The sequence below is a fragment of the Balaenoptera borealis genome (genome assembly GCF_965194805.1).
Source record: "Balaenoptera borealis genome assembly, chromosome: 10".
Classification (NCBI taxonomy): domain Eukaryota; kingdom Metazoa; phylum Chordata; class Mammalia; order Artiodactyla; family Balaenopteridae; genus Balaenoptera; species Balaenoptera borealis.
The window spans coordinates 61,715,464-61,737,637 of NC_138874.1; the positions used below are offsets into that span (position 1 = coordinate 61,715,464).

The 22,174-nt window shown below is 46.2% G+C and overlaps 1 protein-coding gene and 1 long non-coding RNA gene across 17 annotated transcripts in view; one reads left to right on the plus strand and one right to left on the minus strand.

Moving 5' to 3' along the window:
• The window catches only part of KCNMA1 (potassium calcium-activated channel subfamily M alpha 1), a 775,994-nt gene that overhangs the window by 194,149 nt on the left and 559,671 nt on the right, over positions 1-22,174 (minus strand). For all 16 annotated transcript variants that reach the window (XR_014249397.1, XM_082408745.1, XM_082408748.1 and 13 more), the window contains 5 exons: positions 19,882-19,992; positions 17,230-17,335; positions 15,401-15,483; positions 11,391-11,460; positions 4,551-4,706 (listed from right to left, as the gene is read on the minus strand). Coding sequence is in view for 15 of the 16 variants with exons in the window: in XM_082408745.1 (XP_082264871.1) it covers positions 4,551-4,706; positions 11,391-11,460; positions 15,401-15,483; positions 17,230-17,335; positions 19,882-19,992 (526 nt within the window). In the remaining variant the exon portion in view is untranslated. The remainder of the gene's footprint in view (positions 1-4,550; positions 4,707-11,390; positions 11,461-15,400; positions 15,484-17,229; positions 17,336-19,881; positions 19,993-22,174) is intronic.
• LOC309604608 overlaps positions 1-22,174 on the plus strand; it is a 555,802-nt gene that overhangs the window by 81,085 nt on the left and 452,543 nt on the right. The window lies entirely within an intron of this gene.

Genomic DNA, 22,174 nt, shown 5'->3' on the forward strand with positions numbered 1-22,174 from the left:
CTGCCACTATAATAAAGAGGTGATAATAATAATGCCAGGTTTGGGGGGGGGGGTCATTGTGAGAATTAAATGAGATGATGCCTATACAGTACTTAGCATAGGGCTTGGCACTAAGTTAGAACCCAGTATATTCTACCTATTATTAAAGATTCTTGATTTCTATTTCCAGCTCCTAAACCATAATGTTTTTATACACCCATATATACAAACACACATATGCACATAAACATAACCCAAAATAAAGGGACTAAAAACAATTCCCTTGGCTACAATTAGTGCCAGGACTCTGGATTGCTGACAGTTTATCGCAATATGGTAACAGCAATACTGAGCAAATGGTTTCCAGGTCCAGCAAAGTCCACCTCAACCAAGATACAATCTGAATAAGACGGGCCTGGTTTCCCTAGTGCTTCCTCATTCAGAAATAGAAAATGTGATGGAGGGGACTGTGCTATGATCAATATTAAGTAAATTTCACCCATAAATTCCAAATCTTGGAAAATAGGGAAAGAACACAAGAAGTGCATCATGTACTTCCTCCTATATCATAATCGATTTATTCAAACAAGAAATAATTATGGAGTGGAGTGCATACCATGTTCTAGGGGTGTGTGTGTGTGTGTGTGTGTGTGTGTGTGTGCGTGCGTGCGTGCGTGCGTGTGTGTGTGTGTGTGTGTGTTTTTACAATGGTGGATTAGCAGAGTTAAAATCGGCAATCCTGAGAACAATTTACTGAATAAATGTGCTAAATTTGAAGACTCAGCGTGGATTGAAAAGAAATTTTAAGAGTTAATCACCCTCTAAAACACATAATACCCACACACATAATTTAGCATGTCCAAGGACAGCTAATCCTAGTAAAAATAACAGCACAATTCGCAAAGACGGGAGGTCAAGCCCCAGCTTGAAACCAGATATGTTGAAGACAAAGTTAAATATTACATGGTAAAACTCTAAAACCAAAAAAAAATTTTTTTTTAAATCAGTGGATCTTAAATTACATGCAAGTGAGGATGCCAAGGAGAGATACATGTGGCCACTTATTCATGGATGAGGCAATGGCTGATAGGCTAAATAAGTTCCTGTCTTGGTCTTTCCAGAAGACATTAGGAAGATTCTCACTTGAACCTGACAGGCGGGTGGTAGGAGATCAGATATCGGTCAATGAACAGGATGTTCTGGGCCTGGTTGATAACGTAGATGTTGACAAGTCACAGGAATCAGGGCATTTGCCTGCACTCCTTCAAGGCATCCAAGGGTGAGAGCTGGGTGCTGCTGGACAAAATGCTTCACCTGTTTCATGAGCAACAAGCTGCTGGGCCACAGGACCCCTGAGTGGCCAGCCTGAGCCTCTTTCATAAAGGTACTGGCTGTAAGGTTAGCATGGATTTGTTAAACAAACCCCCAGAACACCAGAACCTGCACAGGTCATGTCTTGAAGGTTAAGTGGAGCAAAGGACAAATAGCCAGAAACAAGTCTTTAATAGTAATTAGGAATTCTTAAGGAAACTTAAGGAAATCATTACCCCCAAAGATGTGGGCTAAAATTATAAATAGATTCCCAAAAAGTTTAGATCAATTCAGAGCTAGGCTTTCAGGGGCAATGGCTTGGCGCCCTGGGGCATAAGTGACCATGCTGAAAGGATAAACAGGTGCTCCCGCGTATTTCCTGGTACCTCAGGGCTGGGTCTCTCTGGTAGCTTCCGTGTATCAGTAGTCCCTCTCTCTTTCATAGAACCTTATCACCCTCACTGTCAGTCTTGGCTTTTTGGTCTCATGCTGGTGGACAGTCACTGTGATATATCATCCCTGTTTCAGTCTTGTTCTTTCTTCTTTCAGCAGGGGCAGAGTACCATGTATTCTCTAGGAGTAAAGAACAGGTATCATACCTGCCCAGGGCCAGGGAGAAGATGACCTCACACTCCACCTCTGGCTTCCAGAAATACTAAGCGTTCTCAAGGGACCAGATGCTGCCAAAGCCTCATCCCACCTCTTTCCATCCAAACAGGCCTGCCTGTCCCCAGGGAAGTGCTGATGAATTCCCTGCTGTAGGACACATTGTAGGGGACAGTGGGGAAGGAAGCCATTTCTGCAAAGAGTTATCCATGTATAGATGCCCTTTTCCATTCAACACCCCTAAATAAAAATAAGTAAAGGCTTTGTGATCCCTGGAATGGGAGCTAATATATAAAACATGCCAAGGAGAGCATCATTATGGGGTTTATTACGACCTACAAGAGACAAGGGTCTGGGATTTGGAGAGCACAAAGAGGACATGACAGAATGGGGAGCACGTGCTTTCAACTGTCTCTATCTCAAATGAAAAAAAAAAAATATGAAGGGAAGCCTTGTTATTTCCAGGTCATGTGCCTTAGCAAATTCCAACACAAAGATCACCTGAATGTCAAAAGGCCATATTCAGAGAGCCACCTCCAAACATGGAGGAGTTGGTCCCGGACAGAAATAACATGGTAACATAACCCTGGGAGGGAAATGTGTTTTGAGTTACACCAGGGCCTGGCTGGGCCTCTCCCACAGGCCCTCCTAAACAGGAACTTGGCAGTGGGATTAGCTGGGCTGGAGGGGACGTCCTTGGCTGCAGAGGTGAGGCCCTTCAGGGTCTTGAGGAAAGTTGGACAGAGGTTCTTTCTCCCTGCTGGTAATAACACTGAAGAATCAGCGTCACATCCATTTTATTAATTTTCTTGACAGGCAGCTCTAGTTTCCAGGCAGGCACCACAAAATCAAAACATACGCATGTCAAGTGCCCCATGTGTGGTGGGGCCCTGCCAAGGCCATGTTCATCAACACCAGGAAGCACAGCCCAAGTCCTCAGACATGTGCTGGTCCTGTGGGTAATCCCCTGCTGGAAGAAACCCCCGGAGCTTGGCTGGACGAGCCAGAGGAGCTCTCTTGGTGACAGTCCTTTATCCTGGTCTGGGCTCCTTGTGTTGAACATTAAGAGCCCTAGGAGACACCAGGCTGCCTCTGGTTTTTGGGCTTGTCTCTAAGTCCAGCCACAAAGACCTTCCTGCCGCCTCCTTTTGCCTACATTCAGCTGTATCCAGGCAGGGGACAGCCAGCCTGGATTAAAGAAGCCATTTAAAGGAAAGCCATGTCCTTATTTGTGAGCTGGGTCTGAGCCAGGAGTTCTGCGGAGTCGAGGTCTTTGGGCATATAGTAAGTAAAGAATTTTTTAATCAAGGCATCCATTGCTAAAGTGATTGAACGGACTCCAAAACAATTTGTTCTTTTACGTAGAGCAATGTTAACTATAAATTGGCTAAATAATGTAAATGAGGTGGGTACAGAGGGTGAGGACCTAGAAAGAAATCCTGTTCTAAGTCACACAGCTTATGGATGCCAAGGGTGAGCCCTGACATGGAGTTAGTTCATCACCTGCATCTTCATCCTTCCCACGCATCCCTCTCACTGCAACCAGGGCCATTTCCTCAACCTCACCGAATAACTTACTGCCGGTGGTGGACACAGCAACAATGGCAGCAAAAGGCTGGAGATCTCACACCTTCGATTTCAGAGTTTCTGGCCCCTCTGCAGGATCTCCCGGTGACCCACTCATTTCCCACCTCAACCACTAGTAATTCAGGAAGGGGAATGTAAATAAATGAATAACAGAGAGGGGACTATAAGGCCAGATCCTGAGCTAATGGCCACCAACGCCAAATCAGGGAGGCCCAAACGAGACAGGATTTACTGCACCGGTTTGCTACCTTGACTGTCTAGGCTGAGCAATCCAAGGAAAAGGACTGGTGTCATCACTAAGAGCTCCAAAAGCCCTCTTAGTAGGGTCCTGGACCCTCAACCTGATGTCCTGGAAACACTCCTGGCCTGGCCTATGAGGACAGAGTTGGGTCCTTCTTTGTCTGAGTTGGTCCAGTGGGCAGGGGCCACTTTGGAGGGGCTGAGCAGCCAGCCCTGTGGGGTGAATCGCTGACCGGGGGATGAGCACATCCAGGCTGCCTGTCTCACGGTGTAAAGGGCCCCGCTGCCCACGACTCAGTTAGTTCCTCCTTTGACTCTCCATTCAAACAACCATGGCATGTCAGCCCCACTGGCCTCCTTGATTGTGCAGAAATAAATAAATGAATTATGTTGTTAGGGTTTGGGCTTCGGCACAAACACATGGTCTGCATTTCTCTGCACAGTGAGAGGTCCACCAGCCACTTGATGTAAAAGAGCAAAAGGATAATTCTTTTCTTTAGGCGCTCTGGTGCCATATGGAATGTATATAAATCATAGTTTTGTTTTAACAGTGGAGACTTTGTTGATAGATAAACATGTGGTTTATCTAAAAAAAAGAGAGGATTGTGCTTTGAACAATCATTTAATGGCCGTGGATGTGCTAAATAAAAATAAAAACATAATTTTGAAAGAAGCTGGCCTCGTGCCCAAATCTGTAACAAGGAACTTCTCCTTAACCAAAGTGGTTAAAGCCCGCCGATCTGTTTTGAGTTTAAGCTGTGCTCTCTACTCAACCCCACGACAAATTGAATCCGGGGCTAATGTGCTCTAATAGGACGAGACGTTACCTTTATGAATGACCTCATGGAGAAGAGGTTGGCAAGCATGGTGGAGAGGCCTTGAGCCAGGCAGCTCTGGGCGATGAACCCCAGCTTCAGCTCTGCGAGGCAGATTGCATCATCCCCCTCTTTCCAATTCCAGCTTGGGATGTTTAGCAGATGGGCCTGCGGAAACAAAAACAGGTATGAGACCTTTCTTCGTTAAATGTTCAATTGGTTAAAATCTCCTCTGGGAAATGCAGCACTGCCCAACAGCTCAGGGTCACCCAGACTCAGCCTCCCTTTCCCTTGCCTGGGTCTGGTGTTTCCTGCTTTTTATTCACCTCTTCTGTTCATCAGGCTTCAGTCTCTCTGGAACATTGCTTCTGTACCTACCAAGCCCAAGTCCTCCCCTTGGGTTTGTCATCAAGCCAAATAGAGTCCAGAGGGAACTTCCTCTTGTGACAGACACGTCAGCCCGTGCTACTAGGATGTCTGGCTAGGTTGCTCTAAATTGGCTCCTCAAAAAACCTTAAGGCTGCCAGACGCCTGGGTATTTTAGATGTCGTTTTTTGTCTGCCTTCCCAGAACTCCTGCTCCATGGCTCCCAAGCTTGAGTGGGCATCAGAATCACCTGAAGGGTTTATACTAACGCAAATTGTTGGGCCTCGATTCTTTGCGGGGAGGGTAAGCCTGGAGAATTTGCATTTCTCACAAGTTCCGAGGTGACGCCGAGCTGCTGAGCTAGGAACCACATTTCAAGAAGCACTGCCCTAAATCATCCGGCACGTCACAGTGGAGATGTGTTACAATCTCTTGCAGATGGACTGATCCTATTCAACAGTGAGGTCAGACCCTGCGATGAGGATCCAGAGGCATGTTCATCCAATTATTTTTAAGTGGCAGGAAGCAGAGAGTCAGAGATGATACAGTGGATGAAAGAATCAAGGTTCGAAAGTTCTCCAGAGTTGGAAAAATGGGCAAAAATCAACCAGAAAAGATTTAAAAGAACTTAATATCAAATACAGCATTTAGGTTAAAAGAAAAGAATCAATTGTTTAAATCCAAAATGTGAAGCCCTTACTTGGCAGCAGACATGAGGGGACAGGAAAAAAAAAAACAAGAAAAAAAAAAACCCTTTTGTGTGGGTAACCAAAACTCCCCAAAAGAAGTCAATCTCGTGACAGATTACAGAAAAAAACCAGCACTAGCTTGTTAGAAATGGTCTTCAGATCATGGGAAATACAAAGGTTTCCTTCTGTTGTGAACTGGTCAGGCTAGCTCCCTGGCACTTGATCTAGTTGTGACAGTCAGATTTTAAAAGGGAAATTGATAACTGAATAACTCCCAGAGAAATATGACAAGCATAAGAGGAGACGTGGGTTCTAGAAAACATCTTTGGAGGAACAGTTAAGAGAGCCAGCAGCATTTGGTCTGAAGAAGGGCCACTCCTCCAGGGAGACAGGATAGTCACCTGGGAACACCTCAGGTGCTGCTGTGATGAGGAGAGATTAGACCTGTCTTGCTTTGTTCCAAGTGCCAGAATTAGGAATGACTGGTGTATATTACAAGAAAGCACTTTTTAAGCTTGTTTTATAAAGGAAATCTCTAAGGATGTAATTTGTCTAAAAAATGGAGAAAGCTGCCTCCAGAAATGCAAGGTCTTTTTCCCTAAAACTCAGTGCGCGTTTCTCCAAGTCTCAGTAGGTAGACTGTTGCTTTGCACGGGAGGCTGAATCAGAGCCCTTCGAGGCTCCTCCTGCTAATGCCAAGACTCTGTGACCCTGAAATTACTGTTCCTCTCCACATATCAGCAAACACAAGGAGCAGCAAGGAGGTGTATATGCAGGACAATATACGACAGGTGTGCTGCTAGGAGGAGATGGAAGACTCCCCTCTGGAGCCAAGACCAAGTCCAATGGCTCCGTGCTTGGCTTTCAGAAATACCACTCTTGTGAAATTCCCTCTTGCAAAATCCTGTTCTGTAACAATCTTGTGAATCCTAACCCGGCAGTGTTTACTCCTGGAAGATTCTCCCTGATGAGAGCTGTTAAAATAGTCCCATGTGTGGGCAGTAGCAGATGGGAATTTCTGTCAAGCTGAGTATCAGAGGCCTTCCCACATCATAGACTCAATTCCAGCAATTAGCCCTGCTCTTTATCCCATTTCTCTCCCTACCCATCACTGGCTTAAGAAGGGCACTTTCCCCCTTTACTTCCCTGGCGTCGTAGGGAATACATCAGGCTAAGTGGAGACATACTCATTTGCATGGACGTCATCTGAGAAGAATGAGGAGAAATTAAATCTAAGTCATGAACAAGTAAATCATCAAGTGTGAAAGGAGATTTGGGTGGTCCAAGCCCCAGACAGACACTATGTAACCTTCATGGCAACTTCAAATAAACAAACAAACGAATCTTTTTAAGATGGTTTCTCGCATCCCCACATGCCATCCAGGGTATGAAGTCCAGGATTTTATGTCTTGGGTCCCTCATGTACCCATCTGGTATTGAGTTCCTTAGACATATTTTACATGTTATTACACAGAAAAGTCAAGTTCGTTTCATTTCTCAGCCTCCTCTTTTGGCCACTGTATCTTTTCCAATCGTGGGGCAGGGAGCCACAAGGGACATGCCAAAGGCTGGAAGGTCTGTGTGCACCAAACAAAGACGGGTGACTGACCCAGGAACTCAACTTGTTCGTTTCTGGCAACTCTGTCCTTTTTCATTTGAGGGAACTTTGGGTCCAGTGTCCAGTGGAAGATGCCAGCGTTACTACATAGCAGTCTAGGGGCAAATCCTCTCTCATCTGGAGAACCAGCCTTGCTAAGGCAGGACGAACAGGACTGGGGCTTCCCTCTGTTTGAGGTGAAAGGAATGTGAAAACAGGCTGTCCCGGAAACCACGAGAGATGAATTCCAGCCCCAGTACCACCTCTCACTACACATGCAAATTTAGGGAAGCTGCAATGAGGAAGAAAGAAGGTCATCTCAGAGAAAACACTTCAACACTTCTGCTCAAGTGTAAGGGTTTACAGTGAGAAAGCTCAAAGAACTTGCATCTCCATTTGGCCACTGGGACTTGGCTTCAGGTCAGAGACAAAAACCTCTTTCTGTAGAGTCTGCTGGGAACATTTTAGAAGTCCACTAACAGCTAAGTCATCAAGAGTGAACTTTTCCAAGATGTCCCAAAGCATTCTTTCCTTCAAGAGTTTTAAGCCATCTGCACTCAAATCAGACAATGCCCTGTGCTGTCTCCTTTCCATGCTGGGAGATGGTGAGGCTGAGTGTTTCTCTCCCTGAATTCTAATGGGGGTAAGCAGATCCACTTTGGAGAACCTCCATCCTTCTATAAGTCCTACTCAGAGGAACCACAGTTTGGCTCAACAGCCTGTGGCTCTACTGAATGAGAAGGTGGCAGTTGGCAGTTCTGTCTCTTAGCTCACTGGCTGCCAAGTGACCATGAGTTGTACCCACCAGAGACGCTCTGTCTGAGACAGAGCTTAGACCCACGGTCTGCAGTCACCCTGGGATACTAAAATGCACAGATGGTCAAATGAGGACTAAATGGAATAATGGATGTCAAAGCTCTTTCAAAACCATAAAATATGACACAAATGTCTGAGATTATTATGATGACAAACTCAGAAGGAGTTTTATATGGAGAGAAAGAAGACAGCTTCCCTATATCCCTCTAGGTCCTAGAATAGCACCATCATTAGGTCACGGGGGATTGAAATTCTTTATCTTTTAAATCTGATATCCAGTTATGGAATTAACTATCCTTTGGAATATGCTGACAGTGATATAAGTGTACATGCATGTACCAGGTTCTTTCCTGAAAGCAAGTTTTAATGGATGGAGATCTCTGGGCATCTAGTCATGGGTATAGAGAAAGTGCCAAGAGAGGAAGAAAAATAATATCGTAAGGGTAGACTGGAAGATCTTAAAAAACAGCAAAATTAAATCAAAACTACAATGCAATATCATCTCACACCGGTCAGAATGGCCATCATGAAAAAATCTGCAAACAATAAATGTTGGAGAGGGTGTGGAGAAAAGGGAATCCTCTTGCACTGTTGGTGGGAATGTAAATTGATACAGCCACTATGGAGAACAGTATGGAGGTTCCTTTAAAAACTAAAAATAGAACTACCATATGACCCAGCAATCCCACTACTGGGCATACACCCTGAGAAGACCGTAATTCAAAAACAGTCATGTACCACAATGTTCATTGCAGCTCTATTTACAACAGCCAGGACATGGAAGCAACCTAAGTGTCCATCGACAGATGAATGGATAAAGAAGATGTGGCACATATATACAATGGAATATTACTCAGCCATAAAAAGAAATGAAATTGAGTTATTTGTAGTGAGGTGGATGGACCTAGAGTCTGTCATACAGAGTGAAGTAAGTAAGTCAGAAAGAGAAAAACAAATACCATATGCTAACACATATATATGGAATCTAAAAAAAAAGGTCATGAAGAACCTAGGAGCAAGACGGGAATAAAGACACAGACCTACTAGAGAATGGACTTGAGGACACGAGGAAGGGGAAGGGTAAGCTGGGACAAAGTGAGAGAGTGGCATGGACATATATACACTACCAAATGTAAAACAGATAGCTAGTGGGAAGCAGCCGCATAGCACAGGGAGATCAGCTCGGTGCTTTGTGACCAGCTAGTAGGGTGGGATAGGGAGGGTGGCAGTGAGGGAGATGCAAGAGGCAAGAGATATGGGCATATATGTATATGTATAACTGATTCACTTTGTTATAAAGCAGAAAGTAACACACCATTGTAAAGCAATTATACTCCAATAAAAATGTTAAAAAAAAAAAAAAAACAGCAAAATTGTAAAGCAAGGTGAAGAATGTCTATTTGCAGTTCTCAAGGAATGAGATGACAAATAATGACCAGTGGACTTCCTGTTCTTTCTCTGCAAGAGAAAAATGAAATGATAAAGAGCCCTGTAACAAAGTCACTATGTCCCTTTCACTCTCACACATCTTATAAGGACAAAGTCTCATAAGCGACTTTTCCTAACTCTGAAACCCAAATAGATCGGGGTGGTTCTAAACAAAATGCGTTTTAAGCAAATAATCATGGGTCGGTTGATGTCTTCATCACTGTTTTTGAATAATGATAAGGCAGAGGTTTGTGAAAGATGTTCAGCTTGCTATGATCAGCTTGCTGTGATCGTGTGAATACTGACCAGTGCCATCTGGATCCTAGGTCCATGGAACTACTTCTGAGTTTGACAAGAATCACAGAGCTGAAATCCTCCTTAATTCCTTGAAGATGCTGCATTAGCACTCATTGGAAGGAGAAAAAAAGGAACTGACATCCCTTTCTAAACATACAACATTAATTTTCCTATTCAATCTAAATTCAGCCCCAAATCTAAACAACAGCTTAAAGCACTCCCACACTAAATGAAATTTCAAATCACAAAGGAAAGAGGGAGAGTTCCTTGCCTCGGGAGCTGTCACCGGCCACAGCCTTGCTCCTAAAATTCACCTCCACCTACAGGGGCTGCTGTCCAGAGAACTTCTCCAGATTGATGCCGGTGAGTTACCAATACCCTCACTTTCTCTCTTCAGTGTCCTGGGTTTTCCAGAGACAAACAGGACACTGTGACCTTGGGCGCCCACCACCCAACCCGCTGGCTGGAGCATGGCACAGCCTGCACTGGAGCCACCTGGGAGGGCTGGGCAGCAGTGGGCGGTGGGCGGCAGCCCGAGTGGCAGCCCAGAAACCGACAGCAGGCTCCACAGTCAACGACGCCTCCGATGGGCTTCCACACAGCGAAATGGGGCAGCGCTTGCCAGCAATTAAGAAATAATGGCATGGCACCGGCGCATTTGGCAGAAGGGAGTCCCCTCTGGGTCACCTGACTGCCTATTTCGTAGGGAATATGGCCCATAAGATGGGACACACGCTCACTCACAACCCAGCAGGGAGTGATTCTGTCCAGACAGGACACCTGGTGGCAGGTACTGAGCAGCCTCTGGTCTCTCATAACTGGTTCCATATCAAACACAGAGAGGTGCCACCTTCCCTCCCCCAAAGCTGTTTTCCTGGGAGTCTCCTGATGGCCGAGCAAAGGAACATTGCCTTTGAATGAGAGACAGGACTCTGGTTTACGGAGAAGTAATCACAAGGGAAGCAGCACAGACTCCCACGTTTGTTTTCTTGCTGATCTCCCTGTAAACCGTAACACTAGGAAAATTCCTTTATGTTTAATCTCTGGAGAGCCAACTATTTTCCTAAATTCAACGGTGCAAATTCTCATCTTGAATTTGAGGATGCGGTTTTCCACGTTCTCCACCCAGCGCGTGGTCTGTCCCGCCAAGTTCACCTGGTCTCAGATAGAAAAGTGCTCTCACTTGCCTGGGACACTCCACACCTTGACTGCAAAATCCCTGAAGGCACAGAACAGGGCTTCACTATGCCCACCGGGGCTGGGGGGTGTGGGTGAGGCCTAGTGTTGACCACATAGTAGTATTCAATAAATACCGATGGAAGAAATGAGTGCGGTACGTAAGAATTCGAAGTTGTTGGAATGGGATCTAAGGACACATCAATATTTCTGAACCTAGGGAACCAACAGATGATTCCTGAATAAATGAGTCAAGACGTGAAGGAGTTTCCCTCCAGTGACCAACTGCAAACGAGGTGTTTGGACTGAAGAAACGTCCCAGGGAGGTTTTTACCCACCACGCCTCTTTACCCAGGCCTTTGGATTGCATTAGTGTGTGTGCTCATGCATGAATGCACATGCGTGTGTGGCTGTCTGGGAAGGGGGAAGAGCCTGGACCCCCGTGTGCATCTCTGAGCCTGGGACAGGCTCTCACTGCCCTACCTTGTTATGATACTGCAGCATCTGAGTGATTATTCTTATCTTCGGGTGGTAGTTCTTTATGGAGATGACTCTGAAAAAGAAAAGAACAAAAGCTGAGCCCAGGGTGTGCCTCACCCTTGGAGTCTGGTGGGAAGATTAATTTGATTACATCCAAATGGAGTGAATGTAGGGCCAGCAGCCCGGACCTTCAGAGGGGGTGCAGCCACTGGGCCAAGTTACACTGTGTTTCCACTGCCATACCCCGTGGTCGTGTGAAAAGGAAATCACAGAAAGGCCACCGACCATGTCCTAGGCATAAAAGAAGAGAGAGGTCCCCATGGTGTCTTGGTGATGGCATGTGTATACCGGGCATGGGGGTTCTGGAGCAGGGGTCAGGGGCTTATTGCCCACATAGGCATCTAAATAAAACAAGCTCAACTCATGGGGCCAACAGAGGTTTGCCATCTCACATACCCTAGGGAGGAGCCCAGAAACGATTTGCTCTGAGGCCAATTCTCCAAGTTAACAACATGAGACAACGTGACAAATCATACAAGCAGCCTGACAAATGATTCTAATTGTCACGCACACATGGCCACTGTCACAAAAATGATTTCTGAGCAGGGCTCTTAGGATGGGGTCCATGACTCAGCCTGTGATAGCTCACAGCATCTAAACAATGACTTTGATGCTGGTTACAGATAAGCGTCAAGGCCTTGGGGAGGTCATGGGCTGGTGGAAAACTCCCCCAAACTGCTCTCAGTTCCCACTTAGTATTAACTACTGCCAGCCCCTACTACTCCAACCCTCCCTCCCGCTCCCCACAACATGGGTTGTGCTGCAAGGGGAGGGGCCCGGAGCAGAGGAACAGAAACACCTGCATTCCAGTCCCAGCTGTTACACTAACAAACTGAGCGACCTTCAGGAAATCCCTGGACTCTCTGCGACTGTTTCCTCATCTGGACACTGGGGGCAACGGTACCTGCTTTATGTATTTCACAGGCTTGGTATGAGCTGCACATGAAAAACCAGATGTGAAAATGCTTTGAAATCATTAAAAGCTCTCTCCACGTGCAAGTTATGGTTTTTGTCATTACCCACTCTGTCAGAGATGACATTGTACATTTCCTTCTGTGACAAGGAAGGCTAAAGACTGCGATTCCACAGAAAGGCCCACCTCCTAAGCCTAATCGGAAATGCGAGTGCATTGATCATGACCACCCCACAAATGTCGCACCAGGAAGTGCCCTATGCCTCATCCCTTTTCGTGCAAAGATGGAGAGGAGGTAGCTGGGGAGCAGCTTTGTCTGAAAAGCTACCACTTGTGAATTTAGGAAATGGATCGCGCAGAAGCCTCTCCCTGCACAAATTCACCCATTTGGGCTTTTGCACTTGAAGGATTTCATTTTATTTTTGAAAAAGTGTCCTGTTGGCCCATGCTTATAAGTCAAGGACTTTGAGCCTCTGTCAGCCCTCGGAATTCAGTTCACAGCATCAGCCAGTTTTCTGCATTAGCTCATTTCAAATGGATCTTTGACATTTTAATTTCAAAACGGGCAGATTGGTCTCATTAAACTAAGGGGAAAGGAGGATTATACAAATAAGGGAAAGACAGATCCCTTTCTTTTAACCCTGAGCTTCCCATTTCCTTTTGCTCCCTGGGCCTTAGTTCTGATTCCGTTAATGAATGGCTGAATCACATTTCTGCTACTACCTTTTTTCAGTCATTTTTATGCCTTGGCATCATGCCAATCACCCAGGTACCCTGTATGTCTTCATATTAACCCTATTGTAGTCAGGGCTGAAGTAAAATATTGTGATTAAGAGAAATGCCCACTTCAAAGCTATTATCATTTCAATTATTCACTTAAAAAAAAAAGGCAGTGCCAGCCCTAAATTTCTCTGTGGGGTAAAACATTAAGCTTCATCTTCTTTTGGTTTTCCATTTGAAATCTTGAAAATCATGTTCCCGAAAACCTACATTTTTGTCCCTTCAAATGACACAAAAAAACGTGAAGGATCCAAATCCTAGTTCAAGGAAAGGGCCAGCTGATGCACCCTCAGCTGGGGCTGTGACTAGTTAGGGGACAGGCTCAGGTGTGGAAGCAGGTCCCCATTCCACCATCTCCCTGCAGCCTGGCAAGCCCAGTGCTTACAAGAGTTCATGCATCAACTCTCTTACGACGACTGCACTAAGCATACTGCTGGAGAAAAGTGAGGAGAAAGAGAACACTGTGCCAGATGTCGCTTGCCAGACGCAAGGACCAGATGCTGAGCGGAGGTTGTGCTTCAGAGGAATTCTGTCCCCTCACTGACGGGAAAGCTCGTGTCACCTGGGGCCACTGAGGAAGAGCAAAGCAAAGGAGATGCAAGCATCGTAATGGTGCAAAGGCAACTTCCCTACCCTCCGTCTCAGGTAAATTCCCAGGACACGGTAAACCAAGCTGTAGGGAGAGGGGAATCTTGGTCTAGACCCAAAGGATGGCTGTTCACAATTAGGCAAGATTTCCTGGGAATCTAGTGGGAGTGAAATGTTTTCTCTTGGTTCATCTCCTCTCCAGAAGGTTCTCTTTATTACCCCCTCCTCCTGCAATTTATGCTGCAGGAGACAAGAATCCAAAAGGGTTTTAACTATGTGGAGCAGAATATCTTAACTTTCTAGTCATTTCATAGTCCCAAGATGTCTGGAACATGGGTCTATGGAAAGAACAAAAATGGAACAGTTTTCTTCTGAAATGAGAAAAGAATAAGGAGCAGGAGTTGGCCAGAGAGTGGCCTTAGATGGGCCCTGCGTGTTTATGAGAAAGGCACTGGGCAGTGTTTGCCAAAGAGTGACCGCCACCTCCCCCAGCCCTGCCAGGAGATGTTCTGTTAAAAAAAAAAAGTAGGGGGAGGGGGCCTGTAGTCAAATAGGTTTGAGAAACTCTCTATAGAACATTATCTTAGAAATTCATATTAGTATTCAAAGCACTGAGGAGGCATTCAGTGAAGAAAACTATTTCAGGGTACTTCCCTGGTGGCACAGTGGTTGGGAATCCGCCTGCCAAGGCAGGGGACATGGGTTCGAGCCCTGGTCTGGGAAGATCCCACATGCCGCGGAGCAACTGAGCCTGTGCGCCACAACTACTGAGCCTGTGCTCTAGAGCCCGCGAGCCACAACTACTGAGCCCGCGCGCCACGACTACTGAAGCCCACGCGCCTAGAGCCCATGCTCCCCAACAAGAGAAGTCACCGCAATGAGAAGCCCACGCGCCGCAATGAAGAGTAGCCTCTGCTCGCCGCAACTAGAGAAAGCCCACGCGCAGCAATGAAGACCCAACGCAGTCAAAAATAAATAAATACAGTAATTAAAACAAAAACAAAAAACTATTTCATTTGGGGAAACTGGTTGAAACAAGCTGATTGGTTAACAAACCCCTCTTTGTGGGAGATACTCATCTATGTGTGCTATAGACACACTTGGAAAGCTCTAACCTGGGGCTCCTCAACCTTGGCACTATTGACACTTGGGGCCGGCTAATTCTCTGCTGTGGGGGGCAGTCCTGTGTACTGTAGGATGCTGAGCAGTAACCCCCGCCTCTACCCACCAGACATGAGCAGCACTGTCCCGTAACTATGACAACCAAGAACATCTCCAGCTATTCTAAACTGTCTCCCGGGAACAAAATCATTTACAGTTCAGATCTCTCAGGCCCACTACCCCTCAGGGAACGTGGTACCTTAGCTCAGGCCTACTCCCAATGAAATCTATCTTTCCTTTGCTAGTCCTCCACCCCAGGACTGGTTGTGAGCTCCAGAGCTCCTATCTTTTAAGGACGAGCTTTCAGTTAATGAGGCCTTGTGTCATTGCCCTCTGCACCCACCACAGCCTCAGTTCCCCACCCTGCCCTAGGCCTATGCAGATGGCTAGTTGTAGGGTGGCTAATGAGGAAAGAAGGTCCCACAGAGACAGTGCTCTGCAGGGGACCCAACAGGATAGCGAGTGGCCGCAGAGCACCCAGCCCAGAGCCTTCCCGCCTCCCCACGGTTACCTCATGATGTTGGAGGCATCTTCAGCATCGGGGTCTGCGCAGTACTTATTGGCAAGGATTAGGCACGCATCTGCTGACTCTATCTGAGACACCAAAAGGAAAATCACAGAACACAAACATATAAATAGCCATGCTTGGTTGCAGTCTCTCTCTGTCGACAGCTCTGGGGGAACCTGGTGCTTTGCAAGGAAAGAAAAAAAAACAGTAATTCTGAGAGATTATAGTTTTTGTCAAAAGTGTAGGTTGCAAGTTCTTGTTATGGTATAAACATTTCATCTTGTTGCTGTTGGAGGGGACAGTGTGTACCTTGGTGACTACACTTCTCATTCTGCATAGCCTTTTACATGTAAGCCTTCTGGATTTCTTGAGATAACAATTAATTAAGCCTTTCGGTCCCCTCTCCACCTCCTTTCCCCACCATCTGCACCATCATCCTAACTTTTCCAGTCAGGAAATGGCGTTAGGTGGGCTAAACCTCTTCTCTCAGGCTACCGAGTGAACGGAGTCATTGGGGATTCAGAAATTTAGACTCCAAAGTCCTTCACCTAACCTTTTTTTCACATCTTCACCGTGGAATAAGAGGAAATGAGAGCCCTAACTCAGATAACAGCTCAGTACTGTTTAGTATTCAATTAGCATTCAGATATTCAAAAGAAAACAAATCTACGTGTATGAAATGATGTGTTACAGATGACCTCGAAATACAACCTACTGACTTATCTAAACATGTGCTAACAGAGACTTATTCCTTTGAGGGGATGAGGAGTGGTGCAAAGAATTGCTTGCATCTAAATCAGGTCCACAGACAGTAACTATTTTCCCCAAGTTCCCATAAGATTCCACATTAGACATAACTTGGATCAGGTCTGGATAATATTAAGATTAACGGGACTCGGTAAGCATAAGAATTCCCATTCTGGCTCAGGTCTGTCCTACTTGGGATGCTGTACTTACAACAGACCATTCTTGCATTTGGTGGGAGGCCATGGTTTCCTCCATGGTATGTCACAAATTGTCTCTAGCTTTCTTTCTTTCATAAAGTCAAGAATTTACCCAAATCCTTTTGGCTTATTCATGTTTGGCAATTACATTATTTACTGCATGATGTGGTGACCACAGTAAGCATTTAGGTGTCAGTGGATTCAAAATATTAATCTATCTCCACTGACGTGCAAATATTGAACGTGCTTACAAACTCTATGTGAAATGAGTAAAGGAGCAGATGCCATTTTGCTGTATCCCTTTCCCTTATAAGCCTTAGGTGTGCTTTATAAGAAGATTCTAACTTAGTAGGTTCTAGAAAGAGAGATTAGCCCATTACCAAGTGCTATCAGATACCTGAGTGTTTAGTTTTGCACCTTTAGTCCTTGGTGAGGAAAAAAAGGAAGCTCAAAATGTGTTAGGGGCTTGGGTAAACTTTATTTTATAGTGTATCCTTAATGTTCCTTCCTGATGTAAATAACAGATTTCAGAGCTACACTGAGTCCAATTTAAGTATTCAAAATGGGAATTACTTGATTGTTATGTTATATATTGAGTCCATACAACTGGTCTACTTCCTTTAGCAGTGCTGATATTGAGGCAACCAGCGATGTCTAGCATGTTATGTACAACAAGTCCACATGTGGAATGCTTACAGGTGGTCCACCATGTGCCAGCAGAACAAAGTCCTGGGACCAGTGCAAGGGTGATACCAAGGTTGGTAGTATCTGATTTATCTCATTAGGGGTATGGAGGTGACTCTTGGCCACCCTGGGACGCATGTCCCTTCACCACAGAGTCACACCCCCCAGACGGAGTAAAAGCAGAAGTCACTTCTTCCTTCTTACCTTGACTCTCGCAAGATCGTGTGGATTGAGGACTGAACCCTGGTAAAATTCCACCTGAGTAAAATGTCGTTTGAACAGAGCTTCAAGCTCCAGGTTAGGGGAAATGCTGGGCAGGGAGAGAAAAAACAGCCATTAATATAACAGACTCAGGTACTCAGTCTCCATGACCTTCCTTCCCTCCAATTTCCACAGAGAGGGACATGGGAAAAAGGTTTTCACCTTCAAAGCAGCCCCCTTTCTGGCCATAAATAAGAGGCTCACACACAAGAGAAGTAAAACCGAAGCCCAACTGAAAACCAAAACCAGTACAACGTTAAAATGAACAGGTTCATAACCATTACAGAGTCTGAGGCCTATGGGGCAAAATGTCTTCAACTTCATGACGAATGGAATCCCTATTTTATGAATGGAGAAACTGAGGCTGTGACATCAGGGCTTAGCCAAAAGTCTTCCTGGCAGAGCCTCCTGCTGTTCCTTCCATCAAAAGCCTTTTCCCTGCTTCTCCACCTCATGGACTTTTCACTCCCCAGGGCCTGGATCAAAAAAACGTCACCTCTGAGCAGCCATACACAGAGCTAATCCACTCTCAGTATCGGTCTTGATTCAGCACGTGTACACTATTCATCATTCTTGGTGCTGAGCTACACAGCCATCTTTCCCGTTGCAGGGCAAGGATTAAAACATTGGTTGACCTGTTCATTCATTTATTATTTCTGCAGAGATGAAAAATACCTACTCTCTGTTAGGTACTGTACTAGGCACTGGGAGATGACACTTAGAACCTACTAGGTGCCAAGGACTGAGGTAGTCAACCCTTGCCTACCACTTATGTAGTACTCAGTAATGATAATAACCACTAATGTTCTTGAGCATTTACAATGTGGCAGGCACCATCCTAAGCACTTGACAAGTATTAACTCATTTAAACCTCAAAACAACTCTACAGGAAGGTATGTTATTAACCCAAAGCTTTGAGAGGTTAATTAACTGGGCCATGGACGACAAGGCTGACACTGATAGATGCTGGGGACACAAAGGTGAATCCTAGCAATTGAAGCAGTAACAGCCGGCTTGTTGATTCAGACTAAAGCAGTGGGTGAGAGAAAAGCAGCTGCCTGTGCAAATCCAACCAGTCTTCCAGATCCATGACAAGTCAGTCCTCCTTCAGGAAGCCTGCCAGCCCTGGAAATACAAGGAGTGGTGATCTCTCCCCGATACAGATGCCCCGTGTGATTCTGCCACTTGATTAAACTGACATCAGTCCGTTACTAGAGGATCCATGTTGTGCTCCAGTTGTTGCCCATGTGCTCATCTTGAAATGCCCAACCAAGATGAGGGCAGAACCTATACACTGTACTTGTCTTGAACCTTCCAAATGCTCAGCAGAGGATGGGTCCCACAGCTGGCCATCGGTGGCTAAGCAGTTAATTGGATCTGTGGGTTCTGCTCCTGTGCCCATGGCCTGGCTGGTCTTTTCAGAACTTGGATAAGTCAGTGCTAAGAAGAAAAATGCTGGTGCTGAAACATGGTCAGTTTCATATTCACAAATGCCGAAAGGAAGGAGATGCACCGGATAGCTATAGGAAAGTCAACCTCAGTGGGATCTCAGAGCAGGACTGAGTCCTGGGTGTTCAACCCCACATGGAGCCAACACCAACATGTGAGCTTTGTCCTTTGGCAACATGGGGCTAAGACTGGCCCCCATGATAGCCCCATCTCCATAAAAGAAGAAGAGGGTGCCACCCACGTCAACATGCCTGTATCCCCCAACTCTCCATCCCTGTGGTGAACTACCTTTTACCTAAAAGGGGATCAGGCAAAGAACTTGCTTTCCTCACCTGTAAAACAAACTTGATAAGACCTACCTCCTAAGTACATTGGGTAGCCGAATGTATTTTCTCTCTCACGATAACAGCTAACATTTATTGAGCACTTACTGTGTGCCTGATTCTGCTCTGTATACTTGGAATGGATTACTTCTTTTCATTCTCAAAATAGCCCAAGAAACCATTGTGATCTCCCCATCTTATGGATGTGGAAACTGAGGCCCAGGAAGGTTAACTTGTTCAGTACTTGGTTGAGTCAGGATTCAGATTGTACTCTGAGTCAAGCATGTACTCTTACTCCCTCTGTTGATTTCAGGAGAGGCCGTGGTGACCAGCACTGTGTCCTACACTGAAGGTTCCTAGGAACGACAGCTGTTGTTGTTACTGTTGCTATTACCCTGTACCCTGCTTCCTCTTATGTCTCTGTCTTGCTTGGTCACTATGTCAGTCCTGCACTCATAAAGAATCTACACCATACAGCTAATCATCCACACCAGACACCGTGGACACACCTGGATCGCACAGATCCAGACAGCTGAGGGGACAGTAATGACGTGTTTGACCCATAATGAACCCCACCGTTATTTGCCAGAATCGCTTCCACAGAGACAGATACTCCTCTTATTCGCTGAACGAGTGCGTTGCTTCCTTTCCATCGGTCCCAGAAGGTCCTCTCTCCAATGAGCCCAGCAGGGATCGTGGCTGATTCACCTCTGCCCTGCCCCCCGAGTGCCGCCCTCACATCACCCCTCCTACAGACACTTGAGGAGTCCCCCTCGAGGTGCCTGGTTGGGTGGAGGGGCTAGAAACAGCAGGGGCCTCTTACTTGTGAAGAAAGACAATCTCCACGTTGACATCATCCCGGTCCTTGTGCAGAAAGTCCTTCAGGAAGTTGGAAACGCTCTCCAGCGTGATGTGTCCACAGACCACAATGTGCCTGGATGGGAGAGGCCAGTTAGATGAGGCCAGCCCAGCGACGCCCCCGGCACCCACCCGCGGCCGGACAGAGGAAGCGCGCAGCTGCGGGGACGCATTCGTGTCCCCCAGGGAGGCTCAGTAAAGCCCAGCCCCCACCCCAGAGGGCAGCGAGGCAAAGCAGCGGGGCTGGAAGGTGCCCAGAGACTCCCTGACAGAAGAGCATATGGCTTCTCACCTGATGCTGCACAAAATCCTATTAAAAGCCCAGCCGTTCGGCCAAGTGGTTTTACGCATTTAACGGTAAGTGACATTATGCTTGCGCTTAAACGCTGCATTATCAAGTCCCTTGCAGATTCATATCTCTCCCTTTCTGCCCACAAAGCGTCCTCCCGGGAGATTTACCGAATGAGTCTTGGTTTATGACATAGAGCTTATCAGGTAATGAGATAACAAATCTTGTTGAAATGATGATTTTGTGTGTAAGAAAGCGGACTTTTATCAGGGTTGCTAATGTGCGGCTTGACACATTATGGGCTCTGCTGGCCGTAAGCAGTAAAAAGGAAATTTTGCACTTTTCCGCCATAACTCCTCCGACAACGGGGGCATGTAATGCTTTACAGTAAGTGAGCATTACTCAGCGCTAAATGGGGATGGGACACCTATGGAATCTGAGATCGTGCCGCAGGCAGGCTGTGTATCCCCAGACAGCTGCTTCCTTAGGGTGCCTGGGATTTCCATGAGAAACAAAGGAATTTACCTCAGGATGGGGAGAAAAGCTAGGAAGGGATGAGGAAGATGGAATTGTCTGCCTTTGTTTCGGGGTGGTTTGGACTTCTGTTTCTGGAGATGGTAACTCCCCCTGAGGAGATGAGCCCATCTTCCAGGGCTCCTGGAAGGAAGAACAGTCTGCCCAACATCTTTGGGCTCCTGGACCAATCTGACTTTGACACTGGGCTATACTATGGCCACTTATACTTGTTACCTATGATGCTTAGCCAGGAGGAAGCTCTTTGGTGCAAGAGTTAGGCCCGTGACTGACCGTGGAGATAAAACCTGCTGGCTTCTAGTAAAGAGACTGTAGCAAAAGGCTCAGCCCAGATCCCTGTGCCCCTCAGGCTGGCAGTGACAGAGGCTGACTCCCTGGCTGGGCTCTGAGGCATGGGCAGGTGGTGAACATGAAGCACGGTAATTTTGTGGGGAAATTTAGAATGGCCAGGCCCCTTGCACTTCATAATTGCTCTGTGCACATTCCAATAAGGCAGAAAAGCTCATTGGCTGGAGGCGGCTCCTAAGAGAAGGCGGCGATGATTGCTTATGCGATGTTCCATTAGACGCCATTACAAGAGCCTGCCCTTTTCGGTGTAATTTGGTGCTTGACTAAGTATGTGAGAATAATGCAGTAAACTCATTGGTGAAAGGATAATGATGCAGAACAAAGAGTAAATCAATAATATGCACGATGCAGTTAATAATATCACCATTATGGAGTGTTATTGTTACGGTGCTGCACTTAGCGATCGGGCAAGTGGAGGCCCTTGGAGGGGGGGGGGCGTGGAATGTCAACGGGCTCCCTCAGAAGAGACGTTTTAATATAATCACTTTGTTCTCAAGCCAGTACCTGCTAGGTTAAGGGAGGTCCCTTGGCCACTGATCCAAATTTTATGCCCCCAAACCCGTATGACTAACTCCCTTCTGAAACACACAGTATGTCAGAATACACAATGTTAAGTTGAACAACTGGACTATATACATTTTCATCAGGTCATATCTTAAACTGTTTCTTGTGGCGAACGTGCATTTATATGGACAAAACAGGCTGCAAGTGAATATGCACGTTCTGAATACGACTTCTGATTTTGAACTTGCCAAGTATGTTCAGAAAGTGGTTGAGATACAGTATCTCCCTCCTGATATCTGACCTCTCCACAAATGACAGTGGGGCTGTTTGGGGGCGATTCTAATGCTTTCTGCTTACAAACTTCCGTCACTGAGAACAAGGCCAGCATGAATCCAATGTATGGGCACCTCTGCGGGACAGATATGTGATTGGAACTCTTCCCGAAAGTAAGCCAGGTTTCATTCCCTGCTCTGCCACCAAGGATGTGTGTGATTCTGGGCAAGCTACTTATCCCCATTCAATTGAAGAGGGAGCTGAGAGGTTATTACTACCCATCCAGCCTCCTGCACCAGGCATTGCAAAG